The sequence below is a fragment of the Styela clava genome, chromosome 14 (genome assembly GCF_964204865.1).
Source record: "Styela clava chromosome 14, kaStyClav1.hap1.2, whole genome shotgun sequence".
Lineage (NCBI taxonomy): Eukaryota > Metazoa > Chordata > Ascidiacea > Stolidobranchia > Styelidae > Styela > Styela clava.
The window spans coordinates 9,246,299-9,261,803 of record NC_135263.1 but is presented as its reverse complement, the minus strand read 5'-3'; the positions used below and the strand labels follow the sequence as shown (position 1 = coordinate 9,261,803).

The 15,505-nt window shown below is 35.5% G+C and overlaps 3 protein-coding genes across 3 annotated transcripts; 1 reads left to right on the top strand and 2 right to left on the bottom strand.

The window, feature by feature from the left end:
- The first annotated feature begins 3,260 nt into the window (after positions 1-3,260).
- LOC120340862 (uncharacterized) lies at positions 3,261-8,240 on the top strand. Its single transcript, XM_039409248.2, has 4 exons — positions 3,261-3,470; positions 3,908-4,015; positions 5,393-5,616; positions 7,562-8,240. Exons 1-4 carry the CDS (start codon positions 3,287-3,289, stop codon positions 7,748-7,750), a joined length of 705 nt encoding a protein of 234 aa, XP_039265182.2. The 5' UTR covers positions 3,261-3,286; the 3' UTR covers positions 7,751-8,240.
- A 137-nt stretch (positions 8,241-8,377) lies between these two features.
- LOC120340860 (uncharacterized) lies at positions 8,378-14,671 on the bottom strand. Its single transcript, XM_039409246.2, has 8 exons — positions 14,539-14,671; positions 13,413-13,569; positions 12,794-12,932; positions 11,511-11,644; positions 10,825-11,068; positions 9,771-10,028; positions 9,581-9,696; positions 8,378-8,931 (listed from the first exon to the last, which is right to left on the bottom strand). Exons 1-8 carry the CDS (start codon positions 14,579-14,581, stop codon positions 8,730-8,732), a joined length of 1,293 nt encoding a protein of 430 aa, XP_039265180.2. The 5' UTR covers positions 14,582-14,671; the 3' UTR covers positions 8,378-8,729.
- On the bottom strand, positions 14,646-15,484 carry LOC120340863 (DNA-directed RNA polymerases I, II, and III subunit RPABC2-like). The gene has a single exon (XM_039409249.2). The coding sequence runs from the start codon at positions 15,471-15,473 to the stop codon at positions 15,090-15,092; it is 384 nt and encodes a 127-aa protein (XP_039265183.1). The 5' UTR covers positions 15,474-15,484; the 3' UTR covers positions 14,646-15,089.
- Positions 15,485-15,505: the final 21 nt, after the last annotated feature.

The following is a 15,505-nucleotide window of genomic DNA, read 5'->3' as shown; positions in this document are numbered from 1 at the left end:
ATTGCTTTTGTAGTAGGCTCGTGAGCTAATTTTCATGATTTTTCTTATTCAAAACGTCTCTCTGATATCTCGGCTAAACATTCCGGGATAAATCTTATGACTTTGGTGGAGATATAAAGTACGCCATAGTGGTAAAAGTCAAAATAAAAAATTTTACTTACAGTTTTGAAATTATAATTCCGGCTGCGTGTGCAGCAGCCAGAATACAACGTTTTGGCGTAGTTTCGCGACGATGCAAATAATACAGAAAAAAATTGATTTAAAACAAGCCCTTGTTTTAAAACACAATGTTTTTTTTAGAATTGATAAAAAACAATTCCTAGTCGTCGGTAACTTGGCACCAGGCTCAAAATCCTATTGTGCATGCTCAAAATCATGGTAAAAATCTCCGCGGTCCATGCTTTTTTACGTGTTCCGTGGCCACCGGCAGGGTCGCAACAAGTTCATATCTTACTGGAATATTATACTGTTCCTGACTGTTTTCTGGTTCAAACAAAAAAATATGCATAACGTTTTATAAGGATGGTCATATTAATCAGGAGAGGCAAGCAGAACAGAATAAGCACGCGTGCCGATTTTTCGGTTTCTGAATCTTGCGATCGGATATATATTTCAATATTCGTCCACTGCAACCTTGCGCAATCTTAATTCATATATTCATCCACTATCAAGCTAAGTTACGTCGATAAGTCATTTTAAGAATATCAATTTTTCAAATCCTATCGCCCGTGATTTCTACCAGCTTCCAATTTACATATTATTATTTAAAATCAATCACGAAAAATCCATACTTGCGACATTTTCCTTGTGCGTGAGAGTCTGCTTCCAAATAAAAGAGCAAAGTCCAAAAGGTGAATTCTATTTTGCGTCGTTTCGTAATCTACCTAAATGAAGCAATCATATTTCCAATCATTGTAGAATTGGTAAATTACATTTTCGTATACTTCCTACGGTATTTATTTAAAAATATTGATTGAAAGCATGAATTAAATATATATTATACAAATTACATTTATTTCGCAATATTGGTGATACGTAATTATATGAAACAACGCGGTGGTACAACATATCATCAGCTCGTCAATACCCATGTAGTACCTGTCAATGTACGCAATGTACTCAGAAAGCGCTATTGAATCCCATATTAGTCGAGTAATCTGGCTAAAACGAATAAATACACCATAATGAAGCAAGAGCGTAGCCACCAAAATCGAATTAAACAGATAGATAGGTCGCTCCAGGTCCGAGTGGTGGTCATAGTATTGCAGTCTTATTTCAACATCTAAAATGACGAAAGCGGAAATTTGATTCTATTTTTGCTAACATCTAATGACATTGGTTCGGCCCTTGGAAGTCTGCCATTGGTACTTTCTACGGAAGCGAGTTGATGTTTCCGTATTATAAATAAATGCAACATAAAATTATTCGAGTACCGCTGTTCATTATTTAGTTTCTGAACAATTTGAATGTTTCCTGTGGAAATTTGGGTCGCAGGATGCCGCGATAAACCGAGGCTGTCACAACGTCTCTAGCAGTTTTTAATAATCTGTATCGGTAGCCAATCGCTTCTGCAGTTACCTATGTATTTCTATTTTAATCCTAGCAAGAGTCATTTTATTTGTATTTCATTGTAAAACTTCCTTTAAACAGCTTTCAATTCGATTGAAATAGAAGTGTTTCAATGTTTAACTGAATTAGTAGCTCCAAATGCACGAGATGATTAGATATACTAGAGCAGGAGTGTGCAGCACTTTTGTCGGCGGGTCAAATAACCAACCTCAGACATCTAGCTTAGCCACACAAAAATGTAGAATGGGGGGAATGGGGCAATCGCTTAGTGTTACGATAAGAAAGGCAAAAAGGGTAAAACGGCAGAAGATCTAAAGCAGCGACAAAGAACATAAACTTTATGTATTTATGAGCGTCCTCTTAATCATAAACTTTCGTATTAAGATTTCAAGTTTGATAATAAAATCCCGAATGTTGACGAGGGCCACACTAAATGGCTTGGCGGGAGAGTCCAATAGGTTAGCACCCAAAAGGTGTGTATAGGGGCGATAGGGGCAGCCCACCCGGGCAGCATGTTTTGGGGATGAGGTCGTTGTTTAGTTTGGTGATTTAAAAAATAATACAAAAATTTCACTCTTACTTGACCTTTAATATATTTATTCTCGTGTATAACAGCATCTAGAATGTGTTTATCTCCTCAAGTTTAGTATACGGGGCTTCTTCATCGGGAACTCAGCCCGAGCGGAAGAAAAGTTTGACTAACCCCTTGATCATATTGGTATATATATTATTTTATTTCTAAGCTTTACCCAAACTGGGGCAATAAACATGAAAAATGAGAAACTACGCAGGACTGGAAACCGTACGACTCTCAACTACTATATGCAATTGCAGTAGCATTTCAATTTATTTTGTCTCAAAAGCGCGGTTTAAGTATATACTTTCAGAATGACGAACTTGGAAACACAAAAAATTGCACAGGAGCGACTTTTTAATACTATATCTCCATTTAAAAATAACTCGAGACTAGAAGATGCAGAATTATAATCGAAGAAATATATTTCAGGGAAAATGAAAACAAAGTTATCATGCAATTTGCATGATATGGTAAAAACTTTGGAAACGCTACATTTGCATGTTCGGCACATGATATTGTGCAATTTAATGACCGCTTGGACTTTATCAATAATAATGCAGTCAGGCTTCAAAAACGTGAAAGCTAACTACGCCAATGTATAGGTTGACCAACAGTATCCAAAAATTGATTTCGCCTTATGAATGAATGTTTTTTACCGGTGCTATTTTTTCAACAACCGCCGTTTTACGTTTTCTATGAATAAAATGCAAAAACCGTAATTGAGATTTTTTGTTTAGTGATTTTGTACGCTTTTTGGTACGTAAACAGGCCAAAAAATATTATAACCCTAGCCCAAGTAATCATGGATAGTTTTAAAATTCGGTACCGTAAAAATCTCTTAGATGGCAAGTTATGTATGTAGAAAAAGAGGTCAAAATTCGAAAGTCGCAAATTTTCAAAGAAAATTATGTGGGATGAAGCTCTAAGATAATAAGGCGATAAATCAACTGTTGTTCCACGAGTCTAATGTTTAGGTGGAAAAGAGTAACACAACGGGAACTGTCTTGCACTCGTTTTTTACTTTTTCATTCTGCAATACCGGTAGCATAAAATAGGTTATCACGGAACACTTTAACTAAACTTTATTTATGTTTCGTATTCACAGACTGTTTCTTAAAAAGTTTTAAAACAGCTTAAGCCATGAAGTATTTTTCGTTCATCCTATCTGTTGTATTTGTCAACTTGTGGCTTGTAGCTTTAGTTCATGCGAATGGTAGCAAAGGAATGTTTTGCAAGGCTGTCGATGACGACGCTGATATCCTTGGTGAAGGAAGTTGCGAACAAGACAAAGTTAATGCTACAGTGAGAGAACACGTTGAAGCAAGTAAATTATTACGATAATTGTAAATATATATACAATGTTAAACTCCATTGATGCATATTCTTTAAATTAATGAATGCTCAAAGCAAAAGATTACTCCGTGGGGAAAAACTCAGTCAGTTGCATGTTCCCGGAAATTGTAAAAAACTCGACAGCACTTTTTAGTAGTCTGTATTGCTTGCTTATTCTTACAATGGCACCATTCAGTTTTATGAATTTTTAACTAGGGCAGGTTACATTTCTCGATTTTACCTTTACTTTTTGAGATTGATATCAACGATTAGTTGAATATATAGTTAGTCGCAAACAAACAGCAACTAACCCAACGTTTGCCAACGAAGTTTAAGGTCTAAAACGATATAATAAACACTCAGCACCACACGTTGCTATGTAATATCCATTCTCGTTTTTTTAATCATTCACCTATGTTTTATTAACAGTGGAAAGTTCAATAATCGCAAAGATGGCGGAAATGGAAGAAAAGCTTCTACTAAGACTAAGCAATTTGAAAGTATCACTTCATCAAGTCAAGAAAGAAATACAATCAGGTGAATGAAACATCAGTAATTACCGTTTTCATGCCATTTGAAAATCTGATCCATTCCCTCAGCCCTGCCAACAGGGGCGTGTCAAACTTTTCTGCTGCCCGGGGCGGGTTTCTGATAATGCTGTCCCTCATACCAAACTTCGAAAATGATTTTTGGGGATGAGCAATTATTGTATTGTCATACATGAGAATAAATAAATTAAAGGTAAACTAAGGCTGTAAGGGTAGTATGCGAAACAAGATGGCGGACGGCAGACACCGAAACGTAGTATGTGTACCAGGTCAGGGTTAGGCCATAATTTTATTCCAATTTTCCTTATTTTAGTTCTATCACGAGTTTGGGGACTAGCCAAGTGACTCCCGTAGTATTTGTATCTGAAATTATGATCTAACTCTAACCTGGTACACATACTACGTTCCGGTGTCCACCATATCGGTTCACATACTACGAGAATACCAAAATAAAGAGTGAAATGTTTGTATTCTTATTATTTAAATCATCAAACCAAGCAACAAACTCACCCCCAGACCGTTCTGCCCCGGGCGGGCTGCCCATATGGCCCCTCTAGACACGTCCCTGACTCTGCCTCCCAGCTTTTTATAATTTAGTCTTTATTCGATCACCTGTTGCTGTTTCAATGGCGTGACCACTCGTAGCTTCATTAAAACACGGCTCTGTCCACAACAATGACTTATATTGGAATCTTATACGTTTTAAACATAATCAACTCGATTTACCGCATTTCATTCTTAGCAGTTTATGTGCAGATGAAATATAAGTAAAAGTGTACAACAAGTGCGGCTACACAGGAGTTCGTTATTATCATATTTAGACCTTAAACCCAATAGGGTGACAAAACTGAGAAAATACACAAAAATACATTTTTACTTTTAAACATCTCTCTACGTTTTATTGAAATACTCCAAGGAAAATTTTTTCAAAGTTTGAACATTCGCCTTTTTGTCATGAACCTCGACATGGTAATATGACTATACAATACTGACACTAAATTTAAAAATTTTGGCCTCCGCGCACATCGAAGTACGATGCATCTGGAACGGCTACCGTATTTCCCCGAAATTTCTTATTTTAATTTTATTTCGAAAAATAACACTTATTTTGAGGGATGTGTTGTATTTTTTTTTTTATCAAAAACAAAATTACAAAGTAGAGAATTACGAGAATCAGGGTAGGTCTTATTTTCGGGGAAGCACGGTAGATCGCTAACTAATATTATCATACCGGTCATAAATGGTAACCGGACGAGAGGCCGGGGTACTCCATATGATTAGGTCGTCTTAACGGTTTTCCTCACCCTCGGAATAAATATGTAAATCCTATACTATATAATTCAATCCATTTCAATACTCCTTGCAGAGATCTGTGGAGGCTTCCATTACAACGGAAGATGCTACTGGGCCACGGTGTATGCCATTGAAAATACCGATTACAGCGAAGCTGTTACCTTGTGCAAGGACAAAGCCGGAGAGCCAGCCGATATTCTCGATTCCAAACATTATGATTTGATTATGGAATACATTCGATCTATTATTTCGTCATCAGAAACGTATCTGTGGCTCGGGATGACTATCACACCACACGTATGTTTATTAATTATTTCTTAGTCATATAGTGTAAAAGAGCTGACCAATGGGGCACAACATAGGGATTCATTAAATCGTAAAAAAGAAGTATTTCTAATTGCCAAAAGAAACCTAATGCGGTCGATCTCAAATATAGAATGTTCGAGATGACAAATAAACCAAATTTGAATTTTTATACTTACTAACACGACAAATATGTGGTGAATGAGACATTGTTGATGATATTCAGGCAGTTATTTACCGATCTGGGAAAATTAATTCTGTTAGTGGTCTCCGTCATATGAATCTGGAGGTCGATCGCTTCCACTCAGCTTACCAAAAGCCTCTATCTCCCATATGGCGAGGGCAAAATGTTCACCAAGCATATCTGTCTCATTTCCTGTGATAAGAGTCATTAGTTATAGTTATTTATATCGGCTGCGACTGGATATAGGAGATTGATCTGCAAGACCAAGATGGCGGACACCGGAACGTATTAGCCTATGTGTACGTATGCGCAGTGTGTGTTAGGGTTAGGCCACTTTTCATTATTTTAGTTCTATTACAGGTGCGGACACTAGCCAAGTGACTCTCGTGGTATTTGTACCTAAAATTAGGGCCTAACCCTAACCTGGTTCACATACTGCGTTCCGGTGTCCACCATCTTGGTTCGCATAATACAGGAGCACCGTATAACAACCTAGTCCAGGGGTGGGCAACCTTTTTCGGCTAAATTTAACGACAAAATTCTTATGCGTGCCGACCAAAATTAAAAACAATGCTTTGCTATGCTACTTTCAACGCAAAAATACACAATATTAAACCTTTGAAATATGCACAGACAGATTCACTATTCGGGAAAATATCAGTCCGACAGATAAATTATTTGATTACTTTTCTCATTCTTCTATATCAGTAAGACTTCCACAGCTGCAGTATCGCTGATGGAGATTTTACATTGGGCTTATATTTTGTAACTTTCAAAGAATTATCTCTGCATTTTGTTTGTTCGCCTACTTTTCGTGCTGTTTTGCTTTTTATGTCAGAGTAACCTACAGCAATAAATGATTGACGATTGATTGATTGAACTACTGGTTTCAACTTTCAGGCTACTACTATTACAAGACTTAATAAAGTTCATAACTGAGAACGATATTCACAAGCATATTTTGTAGATGAAAACATGGAGAGTAATGCAATTGCAAAATTTTCAAGACACGAAAAATTTTCTGGAATGGCATCCCAATCATAGTTCGTCCAATAGTTTGTTTTCTGCACTTCTCTCTTGTATTCCTTTCCCTAATCGCATATATTTTTTTCGAAATCAATGTACAACTTCGTAAATTAATCAGAAATGAACAAAAAGGGTGGCACAAACGAACTATATATGTTAAGTAAGAATGTAGCCAAATAAATGCTATGCTCTTCTCGCAAAAATTTCTCGAGAGCTCACTCATTTGTAAGTCATAATATATTTCTTCGTAGCCATATGTCATGAAAGGACAAAAAGAGTTTGCATAAATAACGAATTAATACCAAACGATAATGAATAAACGAACACCGAGTTTCATCAGATAATTCGGAAGCTTGGAACCTTTTTATCTGAAGAAGAATGATTTCGATTCAGATGCCTCGCTCGCGTGCCGAATAAATGAGCTCGCGGGCCAAGTTTGACACGCGTGCCAGGGGTTGCCCACCCCTGGGCCCTAGCCGCTATGCAATTGCCCGAACGAATTATGCTATTTTAACGGTTTGAGAAAATTCAAATGGAAATACCACCTTATTAACATTTCTATTATTATTATACTGTATTTAAACTGTAGGCTACTGTATAAAAATATCATTATTCTTAATACATCAATTTTGGACGCATTTTACGATTTGCTACGGATTTGATTTATTGGTTCACATTGCGGGTTGTGGAAATGCGATGAAGAAAAATTTTATCGATTATTATTTCCAGATTGGAGCTGTTCAATTGTCAAATGGGGTCACAGCTCCGTATTTGAATTATGAACAAAATTATCCAGCGGACACTCGATTTTTCACCCGAATGACCATCGCAGTGAACAAAGAATCCTCCAGCGAAGAACAGGGAATGTGGAACACAAGAGGAACTGATGAATTACATGGAGTTCTTTGTCAAAAGTAAAAGCAATCAGCCACAATGATGAACTACATACATGTGTTGGGTTATTTTAGCATGTTTATTAAATTACGTATTGTGCATATATATTTTTGATTGAATCAATACCAACAGTATAAAGCACTTGACTAGCGGGACACGACATTTTTGTTCGTTGTCTATCGAGCCTTTCCAAGAACGGCTCGCGAAACCCATTGAATATCACCGTTTGCTCGTGATCACGTTTTATCCAACACGCTGTCGATAAAAGCTTACTTGATGTGTTGGAACACAATGGTATTAATTCTCAACAGAAATTACTTGAGCCAAGTCTTCTGTGCGGATTTCCTTCAATCTTGATGTGTTCGAACACCATAGTAATAATTCTCAACACAAATTACTTGAGCCAAGTCTTCTGCGAATTTCTTCCAATTCACCCAGTTACGTGACCGGCGCTCTCAGCACGCACTGCAAGTTGCAACAGATAGCCCCATTCATACTCGGCTCAGATGAGAGTACTGAAAACACTTACCTCCAAATACCGCCACCTCAAATCTGTAGGCCAAGAAGTATTCACGGCACGGTTAAAGTCCTCTGCCTGTTCCCCCTACCTTGTTGAAAAGCGTTGAGATGAACAAGACCGCACACACAAAACAAAGTTAAGGCATGTATTCATGTTCATATAAGATACAAATGTTATATCCAAGCGGTAAGAAAATTAAAATATTGCACAATTATTCTTCATCGAATCCTCGTCCGAACTATTTTTAGGTGCGAGAGCGAACATAGCATAATGGATACTCACAAAATGCATTTAATGCCTAGCTTTCTACTACATTGAGAATGTTTATAACGTAAGCAATTACAGTTTAAAGTGTCAATGAAATTTGCATATTGCAATGAATAAACAAACATATATGGCAAAATTTGCTCAATTGACGTCTGGAAAAAAAAATAACACCATAGGATTATTAAACTATATAGTAAACACAAATACAAAAAATTATCATTTCTTGCAGACAACATTATATGACCCGTTTTCCAGTAGGCCTATTTCATTTTCTTTATAATCAAGCAACATAGCAACTCTTGTATGGTGTATGTCATCATACAATTTTTGAACGCGCTGATTCAATCTGGGAACATCTGCTTCATCAGCAAGCTTGTCGTTGTACGCCCACTGTCTTGCCGCTAGCACATGTGATGCCCTGCACAAACAATATTCATTTCACATAATTAATGATACTGATTTTAAGTTTGGCAGTGCAGCAGGTCAGATTACTGTCTAGTGCAGGGGTGGGCAAGGTTTTTGAACCAGGGGCCAAGAATTTGGCCCACTTAGACTGCCGGGCCATGTAGGTGTGACGCAAAAAGTTACAGTTAATGAACAATATAACACATTACAGTGTTACAAAAGCAAAAGTGAAAAAAAAACAATGAGCCTTGTGCCAAAACTAAATTTAATTGCAATCTCAACAAATTCCTTAAACTACTTTTAATAAAAATTTTGTTTTAGTTTGGTTGTTGCAGCATCAGGTGGGCCAGATTGAATTACCCAACGGTCTGAATTTGGCGCACGGGCCATAGTTAGCCCATGTCAGGTCTAGTGCAATGAATGGCTCGGCGATGGAATAACAAAAAGACAATTTTGTAAAATATAGCATTTTACTAAATCACTCTATTCATTTGTAAATTTGCCAACGTTTCAGTAACTTTGAATTTAATGTGCTATATTGCAATAAAATTTAAATGTATAGATTAGAGACTATTCTACAAAATAGATATTTTCGGTTTATTTGAATTCAAAACTTATTGTAGCGCAAAATACAAGAATCCACAAATTTCTGATATGAATACCTGTGTGGCATTCCTTCTTGCAACCTATTCCGATAATCTTCCTCTATTTCTTTCAACATTTCATCTTTGGAAGGAAGTTCAATTGTTCCATCCATAGTCGCAAGGCTGTATAGCACCTGGGTTATTGAAAATTATCAAAACAAAACTCCGAACTCTCCACGACAGAGAAGAAATAAAAGCAAAAGCATACCTGATAATGAAATTGGGGAAATGGGCAAATCCGTGAACATATGCCAATAAATGTCATGGATGGATGGGAAGGATTGATTGTGTGGTTATACAAGTATCTTATTCTTCCTTCATCCACACTTATGTCACAAGATTCATCCAAAAAAGGGAATCCATAACCATATCCTGTGCAAAAAATTAGGCAGTCTGCTTCAGTTTGGCTACCGTCTTCAAAAACTATAGTTTTCCCATCAGGTAAGAAAGATGATATTGATGGTGCCTGTAAAACAACGATTCTGTGTAATGTGACACTGTTTAACTGTGTTAAACCATGAGCAAATTTGATAATTCAAATCAATATGTCTTCCACCATTAGTAGAACATGTAGAATTATTCCTGGGTTTTAACAACCTCAGATAACTACTTACTTTAATGTAAGACAATAGCTCAGAAATAAATTCACAAATTATCATATTCCACATAGAACTACAAATAATCAATTATTGACTAATTGCTGACTGGATTCAAAAACTTAATTCAAACATAATCAGTTAGGCAGCATATTAGTGGTGAATTCTGTGCTGTGGAGTCGAAGAGTTGCGAGTTTGTATTAATACTGGAGTCGTCAGCTGAAGTCTTTTTAATTGTGGTCATCAATGTTCTTTATTTTCGAAATAAACTCCAAAAAAGTATAAAGTCGAATTCTCAACAGACAATTTGATAAGACTTGCATACACCAAAGTATTTGTTTATAATACATGGTTGTCATGGTTCTAAAGTCAAGTCTTAATCAAATTTCCTGTTGTCAACAGGATTGGAAATTTATAGGACCCAGAGCCAGATTTTTTTAAATCACTCAGAGATTGAGGGTTTTTTCGTAATAATTTGACATAAAAAATGACTATTTCTATCATGCCCTATTAAACATCATAAATAGACCAGCATGTGGACGAGTGAATTCAAAAACCATAACTTTTTCGAACAGGAATTGACAGATGACAGGGATGTCTCCCAATTTTACACAGCAGGTAAAGTAAGGTACAAATACTTGACAAAAATTGCAAGTAGGCCATTACCTGCGATATACATTTGGGCAATTTGCCTTGTATGCGAGGTGTGCGATGACTAATAGTAATATGAACATCTGACGCATGTTTTGCCAGATCGAGTGAAATATCTTGTCCCGAACTTCTTCCTCCTAGTAAAACGATCCTTTTACCAGAAAATACTTCTGGGTGTCTGTAGGTATGACTATGTGACATTTCACCTTTGAAATATTCTTTACCGGGTATGTTTGGTATGAGTGGTGAGGCGTAATGCCTGAAACAGAACAAAAATTACTGTATGTACAGTTATATGTTGACAAACCAATCTTGTCCATCATCATGGGTTTCATACTGTGTACCATGATTACCCCTACATGGGTCCATCGATTAGAATCAAATGATGGTTGTACTTAAGAGAGGATTTCTTAGACCACTTCGCAGGGTAGCTAGCTCAAATAGACACAGGCCAGTAAAATCTTCTTCGACCATGGATCTATATCATCCAATATATTTCCCACTTCCAAACTCCACCTGGGGCTGGCCAATGGACAAGAACCCCCCCCCCCCCCCCTCTGGATGAATAAGATGAGTTTCCATACTATACCTAACTCTACCATGTTTATTTTCTTCTTGTTGAATCCAGAAACAAAAATCTCACATCCATAAACTATATTTGAAATCATCAACCCACAAACAATTATTACAATATTCCTTACCCATTGCAGACAAAAATAGCATCGAAAACAGACTTCGATGTTGTATTTTCTTTCACATTTTTCACGGTCACTTCCCAACTTCTTTCACCTTCAGATTGCGATACTGGTTTTACATGTTCAACAAATGTTTCAAACTTTGAAGAAAATAAAGAATAAATCAGAAGATTACCTTATTTTAATACATTATTCAAATAAGACCACAACATGTAATTCATTATTTGTTTTATGATTTTATTTTCAGGAATGTAAATAGAAATCGAAGATAATAGAATAGATCAATAACACTTAGTTTATGTCACACGAAAGTGAATTAATATATTGTTTAAAAGCTATTAATTTGGAATTCCAGTATCAATATATCCAGAGTATATTGATAGAAATTAAAAACGCACTGATATATTGGTATCCGGTATCGCCGTATCGGTATCGGCAATATCAGCCATTTTTCTGATATTGGCTAAAAATATACCGATATTTCCAATATATTCAGCTTTCTGAACTAATCCAGATGGATAAGTTTTTCAATTTAATGAAATATGGGAAATGGAATGGGAAACAGAGAAACTCAAGACTATTAACTCGGGGAAATTTGGTTAACGAAGAATATGAATGAACATTCACTTTCAACACAGGGCACCTATACAATATGCCAAATCAAAATGTCCAACGAAGACAAAAGTACATGAAAATTCATCAATCGCAGAACCCTGCTCAAGCACCAGTATTTACAAACCATAAGTTATGAATAATGCATAAGCTAAGACAATTTTGGATATAGCGGTACTAGCTATAATATGCAAAAGCAACATAACTGCATCTTGCACATGATATTATGAATGGTAAATCATGTCTTATTAGTCATGAAGCAAACAACTCTAACTTTTGTTTGGTCTATTACTGATTAACAAAAAGTAATCTAATTCAATCGCAATGGAAATTCAAAAACTAAACTCTATCTTACTCCAAGCTTCAGGCAAATATAATAATCTACTGCCTGTATGTATTCCAGAGAATAGGAGAAATAAACACTAATAATAAAGCACAACCTTTTGTCCAGTCACCTGGTTAGTTATGAGGATGGCTGGCCAGTTTCAAGTTTGATATGCTTAGAAAATGAAGAAAACTGTACCTGAAAACAAGAGAGTACAGAGGGCATATTCATCAAAATCATTGAACTTATTATGACCACCAGCATGGTAGTCAGCAGTAACATTGAAAACAAATTTTTGAAAATTTGGCATTTCTAATCTAGTTATCAAAAAATATACAATTTGATTTCTCACCTTAATGTATTTCCTTAATTTGAAGTTGTCACAATATTTTTCTAAATAATCTTGAACTTGTTCATGATACAAGAAGGATGGAAGTTTTTCATCAAAAGGAAAATCTGGGAATTCCATTACCTGCTTTGGAAGATTTGTCCTGAAAGAAGAAAAAGTAATGAATCCTTTCAATGACCGCGGCAGCTTGGAATGCTTTTAGAGTCTGAAAGGGATCTATTTCTTCCAGTTTTAATAAGCATGTTTTATATGAGATAATGGTCTCAATTTATTATTTAAAACAACTATTATTCATTTGTATTTGCTAGATCACATAATAGTAGACTAACGAGATGCTTGGAGATGTTAACGCAGGCACAATAAATTCAAATTGAATAACCAAATTTGAATGTAATGACAAAAAAAAAATTGTTAACAAGTTAGTTGAGTTGCTAATCCATAACAAATCTTATAGTGTGTGTACATTACTGGGAATGTTAGAATCAATATTATCACATTACGCACCAGGCATATAATACTATAACATTACTACATTAGCATGACTGTAAATCAGACAAAATAAATATTTGAACCAGTAATGACTTTGCTTGGTGACAATAATATCAGTTAGAGAAATACTAACTTAAGATTTTTGTACATTGCTGAATGAATTTTAAGTCCATTTTCATCTTTGTCTGTTTCTTCCCTGTAAAACCATGCACCACCAACAGATGATGACTGTTCGTATATAACAGGTTTCAAATCAGGTCGAGCAGCTATATGACGTGCTGCACATAGACCTTTGAAAATTTAAATTACATCAAGTAAAAATAGGCTCAATTTGCATAGCAGAAAATAATCTTTAACATTCCTTTGTGTAAAATTTTTTGCCAAATACGCCCGGTACTCCTGTAGTGTGTGTACCAGGTTAGGCCATAATTTTATTCCAAATTTCCTTATTTTAGTTCTATTACGAGTTCGGGGACTGTCTGTGTTAGTCAAATTAATATACTCTCTGCCCATAGATGTCAGTTCCTTTACACAACTTGATGTAAAGTAGGGAAAAAATTAGTTACCTCCATATTGGTACACACACTTTTGGAGCACTATCCATCTAATAACATTGCTATTTGCTATATCATCATATCGACTGTACTGTAAATTTTGATTCAATCAATAAATTATTCAAATTGATCATATTTATAATATATGTATTGATTGAAAATTGCGGCAACCTAATTTGAACGGATATCATATAATGTTGCATGACATATGGACACAAACAGCTCATTTTCATGATAAGTATTTTCATGTGTATGGAAATGAGTCACAAAATTTCGATGACATTATGTCTATTGTGTCTGCAGATTTATAGAGGTGATAGAAATATATACCATCCAGCACTTTGATCAAGAAATCCCATTCAGGTGTAATATTTTCTACCTAATTTTTTTTATTTGAATGCCATTTGAACAGATGATACAAGAGTTATTTGGATTAGGAAGAAATTAGTGTGATGATATTCAAAATTATTACTCATAGGAAAAAGTGATGATTTTCTGTGATTCTGTGAATTCCCATTTTCATAGAACACAATGATTCATATACCGTATCTAAATTTATCTAACAAAATTATTCACAAGACAGACTTAAATTCTAAACTATTCTGAGTCTTCATATTTAATCCTTCAGCTTTATAAAACTTTTTTTTTTATATATAGAAAATGGATACACACTAACACACAAACATAAATAATCTGAAAACTCACCAGCAGCCCCTGCTCCAATAACAGCTACATTCAAAACTTTCATTTTGATATCAAGAATCAATTACCCAGTAATATATAGAATATCATTTAGGAATACTCAATATAGATTCTAAAAAATGATGGCAGTTTTAAGATAATAAAAAATGTATGCAGTATCATAATTTCAAACAAAATTTGAATACACATAATTGTGACATTAATTTTGTCTGGCAACACACAATGTAGAAATAAGAGTATTGTTCTGTGTCATACAGCTCACCTAAACTTCTGAAACCAGCAGGTAAACGCTCATTTTTCAATTGTGGTTAGAAATTTTTTTGACCCCGATAATGACCTATTAAATAATGTTTAAAAACCAATTTAAAATCAAGACATTTACTAGACCATGGAATAGTATAATTATTTTAATAGATTTCAAGTCGTCCACCAGTAGATGACAGTTTGGAAGCCAGCCGCACTTCGTCAATATCCTAGTTCGATTTGAACATGCATAGTAGCTATAGCTTTACTCAAACAAACGTAGTAATCCATACGGTCTCGTAAAGTCCAAGTTACTCAATTATCAACTCTTCAATACCCCAGTCCTCATAACTACCATCCGGTAAATATCTTCGAACAATAATAGGAATCTTTTTTGCTTTTAGTTCTTTCATTGCGATTTGTAGAGGGTCAGTTTCTCCTTCTAATTCTACCATCACAGGAGCATTCATTGATATTTGTAGCGCCCTGGTTCCCAACACACGGGCACGTTCATATTTCGTCATATAAGGTGAAGTAATACGATTCGCAGGACTTATAGGGCCTGCTTCATGGGCATCTAGAATCCCAACACCTCCTTCTTCTTGATTATCATCATTAGCATCTTCCACATCCTCCATCCCTTCTCCTTCATCATCAAATCCTTCATCAAAACCATCATCCTCATGATCAGACATTTTCTCAGGATCCAAGTACAATAAACTATTTA